The 13,731-nt window shown below is 39.1% G+C and overlaps 2 protein-coding genes across 2 annotated transcripts in view; one reads left to right on the top strand and one right to left on the bottom strand.

Moving 5' to 3' along the window:
* arhgap29a (Rho GTPase activating protein 29a) overlaps positions 1–1,138 on the bottom strand; it is a 35,729-nt gene extending 34,591 nt beyond the window's left edge. Inside the window, exon 1 of the mRNA XM_032551026.1 lies at positions 866–1,138. The gene's annotated coding sequence lies outside the window, so the exon portion shown is untranslated. The remainder of the gene's footprint in view (positions 1–865) is intronic.
* A 1,238-nt stretch (positions 1,139–2,376) lies between these two features.
* Positions 2,377–13,731, top strand: part of prkdc (protein kinase, DNA-activated, catalytic subunit) — a 42,353-nt gene continuing 30,998 nt past the window's right edge. The window contains exons 1-23 of the mRNA XM_032551202.1: positions 2,377–2,684; positions 3,169–3,245; positions 3,341–3,445; positions 3,534–3,608; positions 4,463–4,571; positions 4,645–4,757; positions 5,003–5,102; positions 5,193–5,248; positions 5,946–5,976; positions 6,624–6,781; positions 6,905–7,051; positions 7,183–7,347; positions 7,429–7,597; positions 8,315–8,364; positions 8,477–8,584; positions 8,687–8,836; positions 8,939–9,048; positions 9,865–10,024; positions 10,121–10,207; positions 10,304–10,423; positions 11,513–11,672; positions 11,773–11,882; positions 12,625–12,712. Of these exons, the coding sequence (XP_032407093.1) occupies positions 2,510–2,684; positions 3,169–3,245; positions 3,341–3,445; positions 3,534–3,608; positions 4,463–4,571; positions 4,645–4,757; positions 5,003–5,102; positions 5,193–5,248; positions 5,946–5,976; positions 6,624–6,781; positions 6,905–7,051; positions 7,183–7,347; positions 7,429–7,597; positions 8,315–8,364; positions 8,477–8,584; positions 8,687–8,836; positions 8,939–9,048; positions 9,865–10,024; positions 10,121–10,207; positions 10,304–10,423; positions 11,513–11,672; positions 11,773–11,882; positions 12,625–12,712 (2,623 nt within the window). The 5' untranslated portion in view covers positions 2,377–2,509. The remainder of the gene's footprint in view (positions 2,685–3,168; positions 3,246–3,340; positions 3,446–3,533; positions 3,609–4,462; positions 4,572–4,644; positions 4,758–5,002; positions 5,103–5,192; positions 5,249–5,945; positions 5,977–6,623; positions 6,782–6,904; positions 7,052–7,182; positions 7,348–7,428; positions 7,598–8,314; positions 8,365–8,476; positions 8,585–8,686; positions 8,837–8,938; positions 9,049–9,864; positions 10,025–10,120; positions 10,208–10,303; positions 10,424–11,512; positions 11,673–11,772; positions 11,883–12,624; positions 12,713–13,731) is intronic.

The raw sequence follows: 13,731 nt of genomic DNA, 5'->3' as shown, positions 1-13,731 counted from the left end.
CATCATGTCAATAGATACCACAAAATATTGGTGAGAACATTGTAGGTGAATATTTACATTTCCCTTATACAGTTCATAACGCCCACTTCATTTTGAAATGTAAGGCATTGCTTTGAAGGGGGAAGTAGGTCATTTTATTGGGATGTCAATGACATGTCATTAATAACAGCCCCCTGTTCATGGTAAAGACAATATTATCTATAAGACAAATGACTGGAAGGATGAACCTTTAAAGTTAAAAAAATAACCTGATTTACAACTTAGAAGTTCCACTTTTATTTGTTAATTTACATATAAAAATATATTATTTAATCACACACAAACTTAAAGTCTATTTAAAGTATATTCTTGGGGAGAATCGGTGTGCTGTGGAGAGGTGTTTCTGCGCGTAAACACTACGTCCCGGACAAACGCGCCACTTCATGAAAAACCAGATAACGTCATTATTTTTGGGCGTTTTTTCTTCAAAAACTATATCGACTTACTATTCGTGTGGTCTGCTCAGTAGGGTGGGCCAGTTCAAGTTGACAAATTACGATTTTGAATGTCGGCGTCTAGTTGAGCAAAAAGGTTCCAAGTTAAATCTGACGTAATTGTTACCGACGCGCATCTTTCGTGTTTTAGCGTACGCCGAACTAACGTGTTCACGCCACGGTAGAAAAAATACTAAAGGTAGTTTTCCTAAAGGTAATACAGGGATACATTTAGAAAGAACACAACACAAACACTGGCGTACGAGTTATATAGAGGTTGCAAAAAGTGTGTTATTTGTTAGAGCATAAATCTCTGCTGACCGCGATATTCCGCTAATTGATTAAATGAGTTTTGAAACATTTCTTATAGCTGAGAAAGTAAACATACGCACCTGCCGTTGAATCCTCAAACATTACAGGGAGGGAGGGGGATGATATCCAGAAACAGAGAAAAATCCAATGACCAGAACGGAAAGAAGTTACTAAATCCACATGGACACTGCGATATCCTTGTCGGTTACAGTCGCGACGTAAACGCCGGTAAAGTGCAACTCAGTTCCTCAGAGTGGGAGCCCCTTCCGTCCCCATGTGATACACGCCGCAACTGGTTGGTGAGCGTGAAGGTATGCACGCGCCGTGGAGCTTTCTACACAGTCCTATGAGAACAACAGGTGCCCCGAAGTTTAAACCAGTGAAGTGCAAAAAAGAATAATGCTCGGTACATCCTGTTAAGCCTTTCAAAATAAATGCCTTGCAGAAATGAGTCGCCAGCAAGTAAGTGTCCTTTTACGGCAATGCAGTAAACCCGACTATAAAACCATACAATTAAAAGCTTTTCGTATAATTGCAATGAAACGGGGAAACTCAAATAAATTGATTCGACAAATTAAATTGCTGTAAAAAATAAACAAATAAACAAATACAAATCACGGCCCTTAGTAAAAACAAGCCAAATCTAATTACAATTACAGAATAAGGTTAGTAAATCAGAACATTCTAATCTAGCAAGTCCTAGAAGGGCTTAAAATTAGACTCGCTGCAAAATGTCTATGAACGTTTTTGCTGAACTCTACATCATCAGGCCTGTTATAACTTTCTTAGCTTCACTGAACCAAATCTGTAATTTTTTGCCTCAGTGGTCGAGATTGAGCACAACGTGAGGCTTTTAATACATTTAAGAAAACGTAAAAAATGGATTTTATTCATTTTTAAAGCATGATACATTTTGTACGCAATATATTTAATGTAAACCTTGATATCTCATTATTTTTTGGCGTTTAATAAAGATTTCCAGGACCCGTGGGCAAACATTGCTCACTGAGGACATCTGCTGGAAGGTTAAATGAAGTGTAGATAAATCACTAAGGCGTTATTGTAAAGTTTCAGGAAGAAAATTTTGTTTCAGATTAGTCACTTTGCTAAATTGAATTTTAATCAGACTTGACTAAATGTGTTAAATTACATTAAAAAACGTTAAACTGAAAAGTGTAATCCTTTTTTTTACGTGCACTCGGACAGTAAAGTCAAGTAAGTAAAGTTACATAATTCAGACCTCCTCAAAAATGCTTACTGCTTATAATGTCTTCTTGGCACTACCCAAGCAGCTACATCAGCCTTTGGGGACTCTTTATTAAAGACACTAACTTTATTGAATAGTGAAGAAGTCGACATAAATGCCTGCAACTAACGCAGTTCCTAACTAAATAATTTAATACATAACCATTTAATTTTCTGTACGTTTGTTACTGTTTAAATATAAAATACATTGCCATGTTGTTTATTCGCTCTCTGACATGTGTATATATTACTAATTCAGTGAATGTAGGCTGTATGTAAAATGTAAAACAAAACCTTTTTTTCCCGCGGCTTTCATTTTGAAACTCCCCCAGGTGACTTCCTGTTGTTTCTCTTCCTGGTGTAGGATTTGATTGAAGTGTCTCCGCTTGGCAGGCTGTTTTGCTTCTTCTGACCTCCTTTATTCTGTGGCTGCTCTCAAGTAATGCGGGGCATTTAGCAGCCTGTTCCAGCTCGGACGGATGGCTGGAGTCTTGTCTTCCCAAAGCGTCCCCGCTTCAGGGATCCAGGGGCTTCTTCTCAAACTCCATGAATTACTTTCAGATGAAGACAGTCGCTCTGCAGCCCTGAAGTGTCACGATATAATCGGTGATCTGGGGCAGGAGTGCATGCTAACAACCACTGAGAATGAACTGGGTAAGAGAGGTGGTCGCATAGCCAAATGGCGCCAAACTCCATTCAGAGATTTACAGTTTGAGCTCATTCATGCTTGAGTTGTTGACAGCGGTGAAATATACTGAGGAACAATGCGCTCTGCTTATGCACAAGTATTAATTGTTTGTTCGTCGTACAGAAAATACTTTCATAAGCCTGCTAAAGTCCTTTTTTTATATCTTGTATCATAAAGATCTACCGCCAAAACGGAACCTGAGCTCCTGTTGTTGTTATTCTGTAACCACGTGGTTTTCTGAGCAAAACAAAGATGCTGAGAAGTTCAAGCCATGCAAAGCACACACTTTCCTGCCATATTAGCAGATTAGGTTCTTGCAAAGTTTCTCCAAAAGCAGATTAGTTTCTTTGTTGAGGCTGAAATCGGATTGATTGCCGTAAAAAATAATTTTCATAACATGAATTGAAGAAGCACTGAAGCATGCTTTCTCTCTATTTCCATCTAACAAAGCTTTACAGACGTCACTGTTGTTCTCAAAAGACTATGGACTGCTTAGCTTCCTCAGGAAGTCCCTGCCATTGGAGGAGGTGAGTGTTTTTTGCACCATTCTGCCATTAAACAATCACAAAGTCATCATAAAAATCTTATGTTTTGATGCATTTTTTATTTTATTTTTTTCCAGCTGCGGGACACCCGGGTGGAAATTCTGCTGTTCCTAGAGAAATTTCTGGACAAAGTGTCGCCGAGAGTCAAAGGCTGGGAGAAAACCTATGCCACAGACATAAGAGTGAGCTCGTCCACAGTCTAGGATGTTTGCTACGTTACGTTTAATAGCAGAATGGTTTCCTAGTTTATTTATTGTTTTCGTTGTGCAGGACATGTGCATGGGCACGTACACAAAAGAAAAAGTTGCCAAATGTAGGACGCCGGTGTTGGAGCTGCTTATAAAGGTAAGCTTTTTGTTTCCTATGTAGTGTTGACCGAGTACAAATAACTTAGTAACTTAACTATTTCACATTACGAAATAAACTTTAATATCAGACAAAGTTGACAAGTAAATACAAATTTATGTCTTGATTATTGCATTTATCTATTAAAGGGGGAGATATCCAAGCCATCTCGGCCTTGAAATATAATTTTCCTCCTTATTTTATTGCGATTTTGATTCTATTTTAGTATTTCAGACCTATTTAATAACCGACCTGTAGAATAACATAAGAAAAACATTTAATAGGACCTGACTGGCAACATGAAGTAGGCTAAAATATCTCAAACATAGAATGTAAAGTCAAGCTTAGTGGCGGTAATGTGATAGTCAAGACAAGGGGTGGACCGATCGCAGTTTTCTGGCCGATCACCGATTTAAGAAAAAAAAAAAGATTTTTGGCCTGTACAGTTTTGTTTTTTTCTCTGAAAAGCCACAAAATAAGTCGCCAAGTTTGCAAAAGTGATGTGATTATTGATAACCGCGCAAAAGGTGACAGCGGCTGATTTTGCAGACGGCTGAGGTGGCGGTAGATAAGGTCAGCAGGAAATCGGCCGATCACCGATCAGCCAAAATGAACGAAATTGGGAAGGAGGGGGTGATTTTTGCAGCACCACTAGGTGCACACAGTTCCAACACAGTTGTGACCGTTCACTCCTGAAACCCCTTCACATGTAGATAACTTGAAGCAATTCTGGTAAGATGAGAGGGGTAAAATGTTTCAACAGGGATCTGAAAGACTTAATTCTTACAGCATTTTATCTTAAAAGGAGACAATTTGTTCCTCTCTTGACTCCACTCTCACTGACCGCTCTGCAGGTCCTTCAAACAACCAAGGCCTCCAGCGTGGCTGCAGAGTTCAAAATCGGCGGCATCTTCAACAGATTCTACAGCGAACTCTGTCAGAGGAGCAAGTTACCCGACTCGGGTGAGTTCTCTTTTTTTTGACATGAGACGACTGGGCACGTCGTTAGCTTTCTTTTTTCTTTTTTCCTCCTCAGTTCTCGGCAAAATCTACGAGTTGCTCGGGGTTCTGGCGGAGGTTCATCCCAGCGAAATGGTCAACAACTCCGACAAGTTATACAAGGTCTATCTTGCGGAGCTCAAAGAGCAGGTTGTGTTTTTTTTTTCTTTCTTTGTTCCTTTGTTTCATTTAGTCCCGGGAAAGGACAGGAAAGATAAGAAGCGCGCGGTGGTTTGAGACCGATTGCTGTAATCTCGGGTTCCCACCAGTTCAACGCTCAGAATTTGTATCTAAAATTAGAATTAGACTTGAAAAAGCTGCTATCTGTTGTTAGCAGACACGTGTGTTGTACTGATTGATTCTCTTGTTGTCGTCCCCCCCCCTCTCTCTTCCAGATGACTTCCTCAACAAAAGAACCAAAGCTTTTGGTTGTGGCTGGATGTTTACGAGGCTTAACTGCCCTGATGGTTAATTTCACCAAAACCATGGAAGAAGGTGGATGACGATGCGCTCGTCCGACATATTTACGTTGCGTCGACTTATATTGAGATTTTTTAAAAGTACTGTTTTTTTTCTCCCTTTCAGATCCGGTTACATCCAAAGAAATCTTTCAATATGCCCTGAAGTCCATCACTCCTCAGGTTATTAATGCACTTTATCTTCTCTTTTGGTTTTTATTTTTTGGACATGTTAAAACCAGGATATCCAGAGTATTTTATTGACATTTTTTTATAGATGGACCATCACAAATTAGTGCAGAATTGTGAAGTTGAAGGTAAAGGATGTGTGGATTTGTGCTCCTTTGAGTCGGTGTGATATTGAACTGTTTTCAGCTTTAATTCCAGCTTCCTGGTCTTCATATTTTAATAAGGTGTGCGTAATTGAGGTCTTTATTTCTTGAAAGCCGAGGAACGTCAGCCAAAAAGAAATATTTCTATATTCAGATTTTTTTTTTTTTCAAGGAAATTAATTATGCAACTTTTACACAGGACACAAAATGAGGCCAAAAAAATGGAAAATGGAAAAAGGAAGGGAAGAAATACAGAAAATCATGCCTTTATAATTTATAGAACGTTTCTTATACGGAGCCACACTGATCCGTCTCCCTCTATCTGCCGAAGAAAAGAGTTGCCTCCTCTTCTTCTGCTCTTCGTTTTGTGAAAATTTTATCTGTCCTTGTGCATCGATGCTATTATGTGTTACTTTGTTTTGGTCTCATCAGAAGTTAATAAAAAACACATTCTTTGTGGTAACATGACAAAATCTGAATGATTGAGAGGTTTGAAAACTTTTAAAAAGCTGTATACCAAAAACCATATGGCTGTTACTGTTTCACAGATGGAAATGAATCGCTACGCTGTCACATTTGGTGAGCCTTATTATTTTATTTTATTTTTTTATCAAAGCAACACAATATCTATGTATTAGGCTTATTAGGGCCGCTGTAGATAGAAAAGAAGGAGGAGTACATATATGCCAAAAAAATGTCTTGGAAACTTGGATAGTTTGAGAAGTTGAAAATTTGCTGAAAAAATCTCAGAAATGTTGCCATTAATCTTAGACATTTTTTGAAAACAAAAAAAAAAACTTAGATTTTTCTGAGTTTGAAAACTTGCTAGAAAAGTTCTGAAACTTTGAGACTAGTCTGAGAAATTTTCTAGAAAAGAAATTGGCATTTCTAAGGTTTAAAATTTTTTGTCTTTTGCAATTCAGAAAATTCCCAAAATTCAAAAATGTTCGATTTTTGAAACTCAGAAAGTAAAATAAAAAAAATTCCATAAAATTCCTGAGTTTGGTCTCAAAATTTCTGAGCGTTTTTCTTACAAATTTTTGACTTTTCAAGGTCAGAAATTTCCAAGTTTGTTTTCTAGAAATCAAAAAAAAATTTCTCAAAAATGTACTCCTCCTTTTTCTTCTTCTTTTTTTTAATATCTACAGTGGGTCTGATACGTCTCTGCACCTAACAGTGTTTATAGATTATTAAATTAGAATAAAAGTGCATCTTTCTCTCGGCAGCCGGGCTCCGGTTGTTTGCCAGACATGCCTCCCAGTTCAGCGGCTGCCTCATGGACCACTACAGGGCTCTGTTCGAGACCATGTGTAAGCTCTGCGGACACATCAACGGCGAGATGAAGAAGACCAGCTACAGCGCGCTCGAAGCCTTCCTCAAACAGGTTAGAAAACAGAAACTCCATTCCTAACCCCATTCATCTGCTTATGACATAATTACATGTGTACGCTTATTTAACGATTCATTTACCTGAAGTGCTGTGCTGCTGCCGCTGACCTTCTCCCAGGTGGCCCTGTTAGTGGCGGACAACATTGAAGAGCACAAAAGCAAGCTGAAGTTCTTCATGCAAAAGTTCTGCGGCATCATTAAAACCATGGAATCGACGCACAAGGAGCTGTCCATCGCCATACGCGGATATGGCTTCTTTGCAGCTGTAAGTTAATCGCAACCTTTAAATGCTCAATCAGCTGCTTTTCACATGAAACCACAATAAATACAATTGCTTGGATTTACTACTGCGTGTTCTCACTCTTAGTTTATCCCGTTTGTCTTTGATTTGTGCAGCCGTGCAAAAAGGTGTGCCCCCAAGACGTGGACCTGATGTACACAGAGTTAATTCAGCGCTGCAAGCAGATGTATCTGACCGAGTCTGACGGGGAAGATGACAGCTTCTACCAGCTGCCCAGCTTCCTGGACTCCATAGCCAGTGTCCTTATTCATCTGGACAAGGTAGAGACATGAGGACACTGCACAATAAGTCAGAGGGAAAGGTTGCGCTAATATACTGCAGCGTCTCCTTTGTGTATATAGATTCCAGAGGTGTATACCCCACTGCTAGAGCGCCTCCTGGTGGTGCAGATTGACACCTTCCCTCAGTACAGCGAGAGGATGCAGTTTGCCTGCAGCAGGTCCATCCTGAAGGTCTTTGTGGCCGTGGCCTCCAAAGGACCAGTGCTGTGGAGTTTTATCAGCTCAGTGGGTAGGTTGAGCCGCAAAACACTTGGATCCAATGGCTGACGTCTTGAACGGTGGGTGGGATGGGGATGGACAGGCTATTAATCTCCCATTGTGTTACATTGATCCGTTCATCACCAGTTATCCAACCAATCATCGACTAGTTAACCATCCATCTGTTGACCAATTAACCACATATCCATACAAACATAAATACATAAGTTTAAGTGTCTACGTTCTACATCTGTGTCTATGTTTTCAGGCTGGAAGGAAGTTTCTTGTCCACGACCCTTCTCAGGAAACCCAACAGATCTATGTCAGATTTAATTCTGGACTCTGTCCAAGTCATTTCAAAATGTTTCTATTGTTCTGGTGAAGCCTTTGTCTTGTCGATCTGCTTTAATGGTTGGAGTTGATGTGATCGCGAAAACCAAATTCTTTCCGTCTTCGGCGTTCCAGCTGGGACTGTTCTTATTGTCATCTACTGTACCTTTTATGAAACATCGCTTCTTGAAGTGAGCAATAATTCATGTCAAAGTTTCGAAATGATTTATTTTGTTGTTGTTTGTTTTTTTTCATTCAACATCACAGCAATCTCACTCTTGCGATATTGATGCATTTTGACTCTCCGTTTAGAATGAATCAACGTGTGTAAAGATAAATTCAAACTTTAAGCTTATTGTTTCTGTACGTCAGTGTTTTTGGACAGAAGTCAATGTTCAGCCTTGCTTCTTTTTTTCAGTACACCAGGGTTTGATTCGAGTCTGTTCAAAACCCATCACGCTACCTGAGGTCAGTCGTGTTGTTTACATGTGGTTCACACAGAATTACTGAATGTGACATCCGCTCCTTTTCTTCTTACCACAAAAACAAAACAGGCTTTTATTTCTATTTCTTCTCTTAGGACAGTTCCTCTGAGTCCGCGGAAGTTCGGACTGGAAAATGGAAAGTTCCCGCCAGTGCCAATTACCTCCCGCTCTATAAGGGTCTTTTGGACTGCGATCAGCTGAAGGTGGAGTTTTGTTTCAATTTAATTATCTTTCAGAGGTGAAATGTATCGGTTTGGCCTTCTTTGCCACCATCATCGTGTTTGACGTCATTTCACTTCCTGTAGGATTCGGGATTTCTAGACGGAGCTTTCCTGAGTCAGAACGCGGCTCTGGGCTCCGTGAGCCGCCTTCTTTACGACGAGTTGGTCAAGTCAATTCTGCGCATTGTGGAAAAGTTGGACTTATCCGTGCAGAAAATAGCAACAGGAGAGGAGGTGACGGCCGCTCTTTATGCATCTGCATTAATAATACTCAAAACTCCTCCTCGCCCGATGATTCTGACTGTAATCCCTGGAGTTTGTCTTTGTGTTGGCTAGGCCCCCGACGATGCAGCCCACGTCCTTCCCTCTTCAGACCCTACAGCAAACCTGTTGCCCAATAAGATCAAAGACTTCACTGCTTTTATCAACCTGGTCGACTTCTGCAGGTACAGAAACGAGATCAAACCCAATTTTTGTCCACCCACCAGCCGTGTGCTTTGTTTTCCACGTAGTTTTCATTACCTAAACATTATTTTATTAAAGCGTTTAAATAAAGAACAGTTGTAGGTATCCAACTTTTACAAAGTTACGTTTTACAACTTTTACAATACAGGATGACTGCACGTCCTTAAAAAGTCTTGAATTCACGGATCTGAAATTAAGGCCATAAGATGCTTTGAACAAATTTTTTTTTTAAATGTAAAATGGTGTTAAATAAGTTGATCTCAGGTTTTACATTGTATCACGGCATGACTATTTAATCTCGTAAATTCTATGTAACTTATTTTTCTCTCCGGACTTTTCTGTCAAGTAAACATTTGAGTTCCACGCAGACATCTTCATTCCAGTCTGTGACTTAAGGCGGTTGAGGCTACAGCTAACTAGCTAGTGGAGTTTTGTTAATGTTTGTTAATTATCTTCCAGAGGTGAGATGTAGTAGTTGGGGCTTTTTGACATCATCAAAAAGCTACCTAGCTAGCTAGGTAGCCAGTTAGTGGGAACAAAACAAAGCTAGTTTGACATCATTGTCAAACTAGCTAGCTAGGTAGCTGAAGCTTATTTGTATCTATCATGGGTAAGTGTAAATTTATCGCCATTTGACACTAGATTGGCACTACTAAATATTAAAATGTTATTTCCGTCATGATACAAGTCTTACATTCCATAATGGTCTTGAAAAGGTCTTAAAATTGGAGTTGGAGGAAACTGCAGAAACCCTGGCAATAAATGGGTGAGGGCTTTAGTTTTCTTCTTCTCTGCAGTGAGTTGCTGCTGAACACGCATGTGGAGTACTTCCAGTCCTGGATGTATCCCCTGAGCCACGAACTGATCCTGCACTCCATACGAAATCCACTCGTCAGCGGCTTCTATAAGCTGCTGTCGGTCGGCATGAAAATCGCCAAGAGGATCAAGTACTACCAGGTCATTTTTCCTTTGTTTAACTTTATTAAAAAAAATTTAAGTACGCTTCAAAAGCGTAGGCTTTAATTTACAAATATAAAATCTTCTTTTGATCAGGGTGTGGGACTGAGAAGTTCTGCGTCCACTCAGGATGACACCGTCAGAAGTGCTTGCTTTGCTCTCTTCTCAAAGTTTGGGAAAGAGGTATTTTCTCATTTTGGAACACTTTTCTTTTGTTTGTTTGTTTGTCTGGGGGTAATTTCCTAACACACATTTTATAACACGCGTGTTTCTTTCCAGGTGTGTGTCCGAATGAAGCAGTACAAGGATGAGCTGCTGGCTTCCTGCTTGACCTTTGTCCTCTCTCTGCACCACAACATCGTTGCTCTGGACATGAAGGCCTACTGTCCAGCTCTGGAGGTAGGGCCAGGGGCGGTTTTGAAATTTCTTCTGCTTAGTGACATAACTGAGGTTTAGGAGAACTGGTAATGAAAATGCAGCTAAACCTCGTTTGTCCTGAGAAGTTAAAACCAACTTGGAACACTCCCAGAGTTTTCTGTCTAAACTCAAAACATCTTTAAGTGTACTTTTTTGCTTTTCATTTGTTTTTTTGTTTTTTTATTATTTTTTTTATTTAGTCAACTATCCACAACAGTACATTGAACACAGGGACAAAGTAAACATGACATTTTTTTTTTTTTTTTTTCCCCTTCTCCCCTCCTTCCCACTCCCCATCCTGTGGTCTCTTCCTTTACCTTCTGTTTATTCTGTCCCCTACCCCTCCCCATCCATCCATACCCGGCTGCAAACAAAAGAAACAGCAAAATAAAGTAATAAAAAAAAATTTAAAAAAATTAATAATTATACAGCTATGGAATCACAATCATGAAAAACCCAGGGGACTAAGACAGAGTACAGAAACATGGACAGCATGTAAAACAGGCGTCCGCGCAAGCGTAGGTACACAGATCAAGACAGAACATGGATATTTAAAACTGCACAGGTTGACAATCACTATCGATAGCCAGATTCACAAGGAGCCGACTTTTCATTTGTTTAATTTGCAATTTTTGTTTCATTTCAATTAATTTAAAGTTGCTCCCCCCCCTCCCCCAAATTTGTTCTGTTTTTGTCTTAAATTTCTTGTCTTTTGTTTCTCTTCAATTCATTTAAGTTCATGTAGACAGTGTTTTATATTCCCTTGACTTTTACTTTTTCATCATTCCTCATTTTTTTTGACAATTCAAAACACAAACCTCGAATTACAAGCATATTAATAATTTCTTGTAATTATTCAATGCTATAAAAAATTGAATATAAGTAAATAAGAATAAGCCAGAGTTTGTGGGAACGCAGCAACCACATTTGCCTTACTTTTGTAAAATTGAACATTTAGTGATAAAACAGCTATAGAATCATAGATGAGTTATCATGAATCGCTCAAAATGTTTGGTTAGCTGTAGAAGTCAGCTTACAAAGATTGTTAAAGACGTTCTTGTTCGGTTCCAGACGGCTCTGAGGTTGGGTCTAAGTCACATTCCTCTAGCGAACGCAGCCTTGGACGCTCTGGAGGACTGGTCCTCCCGCCTCCCGCTGGACACCATGCAGCCGTGCTACGCCGACATCCTGCCCCTCCTGGATGGATACCTGAAGACCACCTCCTCCAGCGGTAAGAAGCACTGAGGGGACTGGCGGGATCGGGACTTTTCTTGCTTTTGTTTTCACTTCACTAGGGGAAGAAGATTTAAATCCGATTCTTTTTGCTTCAGACAAAGATGAGAGCAACTGGGAGGTGATGTCCTCGTTGTCTTCAAGACGGGACAAAGGATACAGCAGAGTGATGACGAGGCTCCTCAAGAAAACCAACCAGCTTTCCATGGTAGGACCCAAGTTATTTCTTTTGCTACGGAAAGTCATGAACTATTCATTAGAGGTAACAACGGATCAGTCTATGTTAAATGATTATCTATCCAGTGTTTCCCCCAGTGTATTATCAGCCTGGCGGGCCACCAGGCTTCACTTGTGCCCCCACCAGGCTAAGCATTGCTCCTTTATTTAAATCTTTTTACAATGTTTGCATTTTTTAAGACTTTATTGTTGGCGTTCAGGTATTAATCTTCCAATCTTTCAATAATACATAATTATCAAGTGATATTTTCAAATTTCTTGTCAACTTTAAACATTTTTTTTAACTAAAATCAAACACGACTGGTCGCTGCATGAATGACTGCCCTAGCGCCCAACTACTGGGCTTAACAAGTTTTCTGGGGGAAACCTTGCTATCCAGTTACATCGGTGCAAAACATAAATAAAAATCTGTCATTTAAAGTTTAAGATATTGTTAGATTAAAATGCCCGATGTCTGTGAGCTGCTTGGTAAGTGATTGTGTTATATGGCGGTATATCGCCTCATATCAACCACAGATTTGATTAAATTGAACTTAAATCCTATTGTGATATCGGCAAACATCGTATTGTCACCTAAACAAACCGATACATTATATTTTGATAAAGCAGGTGACATATACCCCTATTAAGCAAAATTCAATAAGAATTTATTGAAACAAAATCAATTCTTTAAACTCATAACCCAGCGTTTTTTAATTGTTTTCTCTGCGCAGGAAGACGTTCCTCTCGTAACGCTAAGGCTCAGGGTGGTGAAGTTGCTCGGCCACCTGGGAGGAAAGCTGAACAGGAACCTTGTGACGGGTAAAGATTCAAACACAAGATGTAAATTTAAAGGGATTCAGCCCAACGGTGAAGAAATGGATGCTTTCATTATGAGATGCTAAGGAATCCTTTGTCTTACGCCAAACCTAGCTTAAATGTTTGGTGATGAAAAGCTCCATCTTTTATCTTAGTCTGAAAAAACGTGAACAAAGATCATGGAAAATAATTGTATGTCCTGACTTTATTATTGCCATTCACCGAAAGCTCTGATCACCCATCCTTTAATAATCTATTCTTCCCATCCACTTTTCTGTTCATCCGTTTAAGTATCCATGTATTTGTACATCATGCAGCTAGTTATATCTCCATCCTCCTTCACTTTTCTTCTTCTTTTCATGCTTCCACCTAGCAGTGAGCAATTTGGACTTTAAACACAATATTTTATGAAGATTATAATTTTACAAATCTATATATTACTTACTTTTAGGAAATAGTTTTGCAGGACAGTGACTGAACTCGATAATTTCAATTCTGATTACTAATATTTTTGAAGGGAAATTTGCTTTACAGAGACATCATCATTTTATTTATGGTTTCAGTTGTAAGTGTTTTTTATTTCCGTTTTATTTATTGTTTTTGATTGTCGTGTTTTTATTTTGTTTTATATTTAAAATATCTTCCGGTCATTACTGGTCATTGAGGCGGCGAATTGCATTATTATGCCATTATCAATATATTGCTTGAAAATGGTCTCAAAATAACAATATTATCGCTTACCGCAATAATTACTGGAACCATTTATCGTCCACCAAAATTTATCTTGACAGGGATAATAACAAAAATAAATAAAAATTCAAAATTTTTTATGATAAATCATAAACGATTTGATAAATTCCCACTTCCACCCACCAAAAACGTCGTCACAGTTTGTAGTTTTTGCAGGTTCCCTATTTAAAGCCTGACCGATTGAGAAATAATGTCAAATAATGTTCACAAGAATACTCCAGAAGAAGCAACACTTAAGTCTGGAGAAGGTTGAAGTTTTATAAAAAGTGTTG

This window comes from Xiphophorus hellerii, chromosome 21 (assembly GCF_003331165.1).
Source record: "Xiphophorus hellerii strain 12219 chromosome 21, Xiphophorus_hellerii-4.1, whole genome shotgun sequence".
NCBI classification, from domain to species: Eukaryota; Metazoa; Chordata; class Actinopteri; order Cyprinodontiformes; family Poeciliidae; genus Xiphophorus; species Xiphophorus hellerii.
Note: the sequence above shows the minus strand (reverse complement) of the source record. Positions and strands in the feature narration are given on the sequence as shown.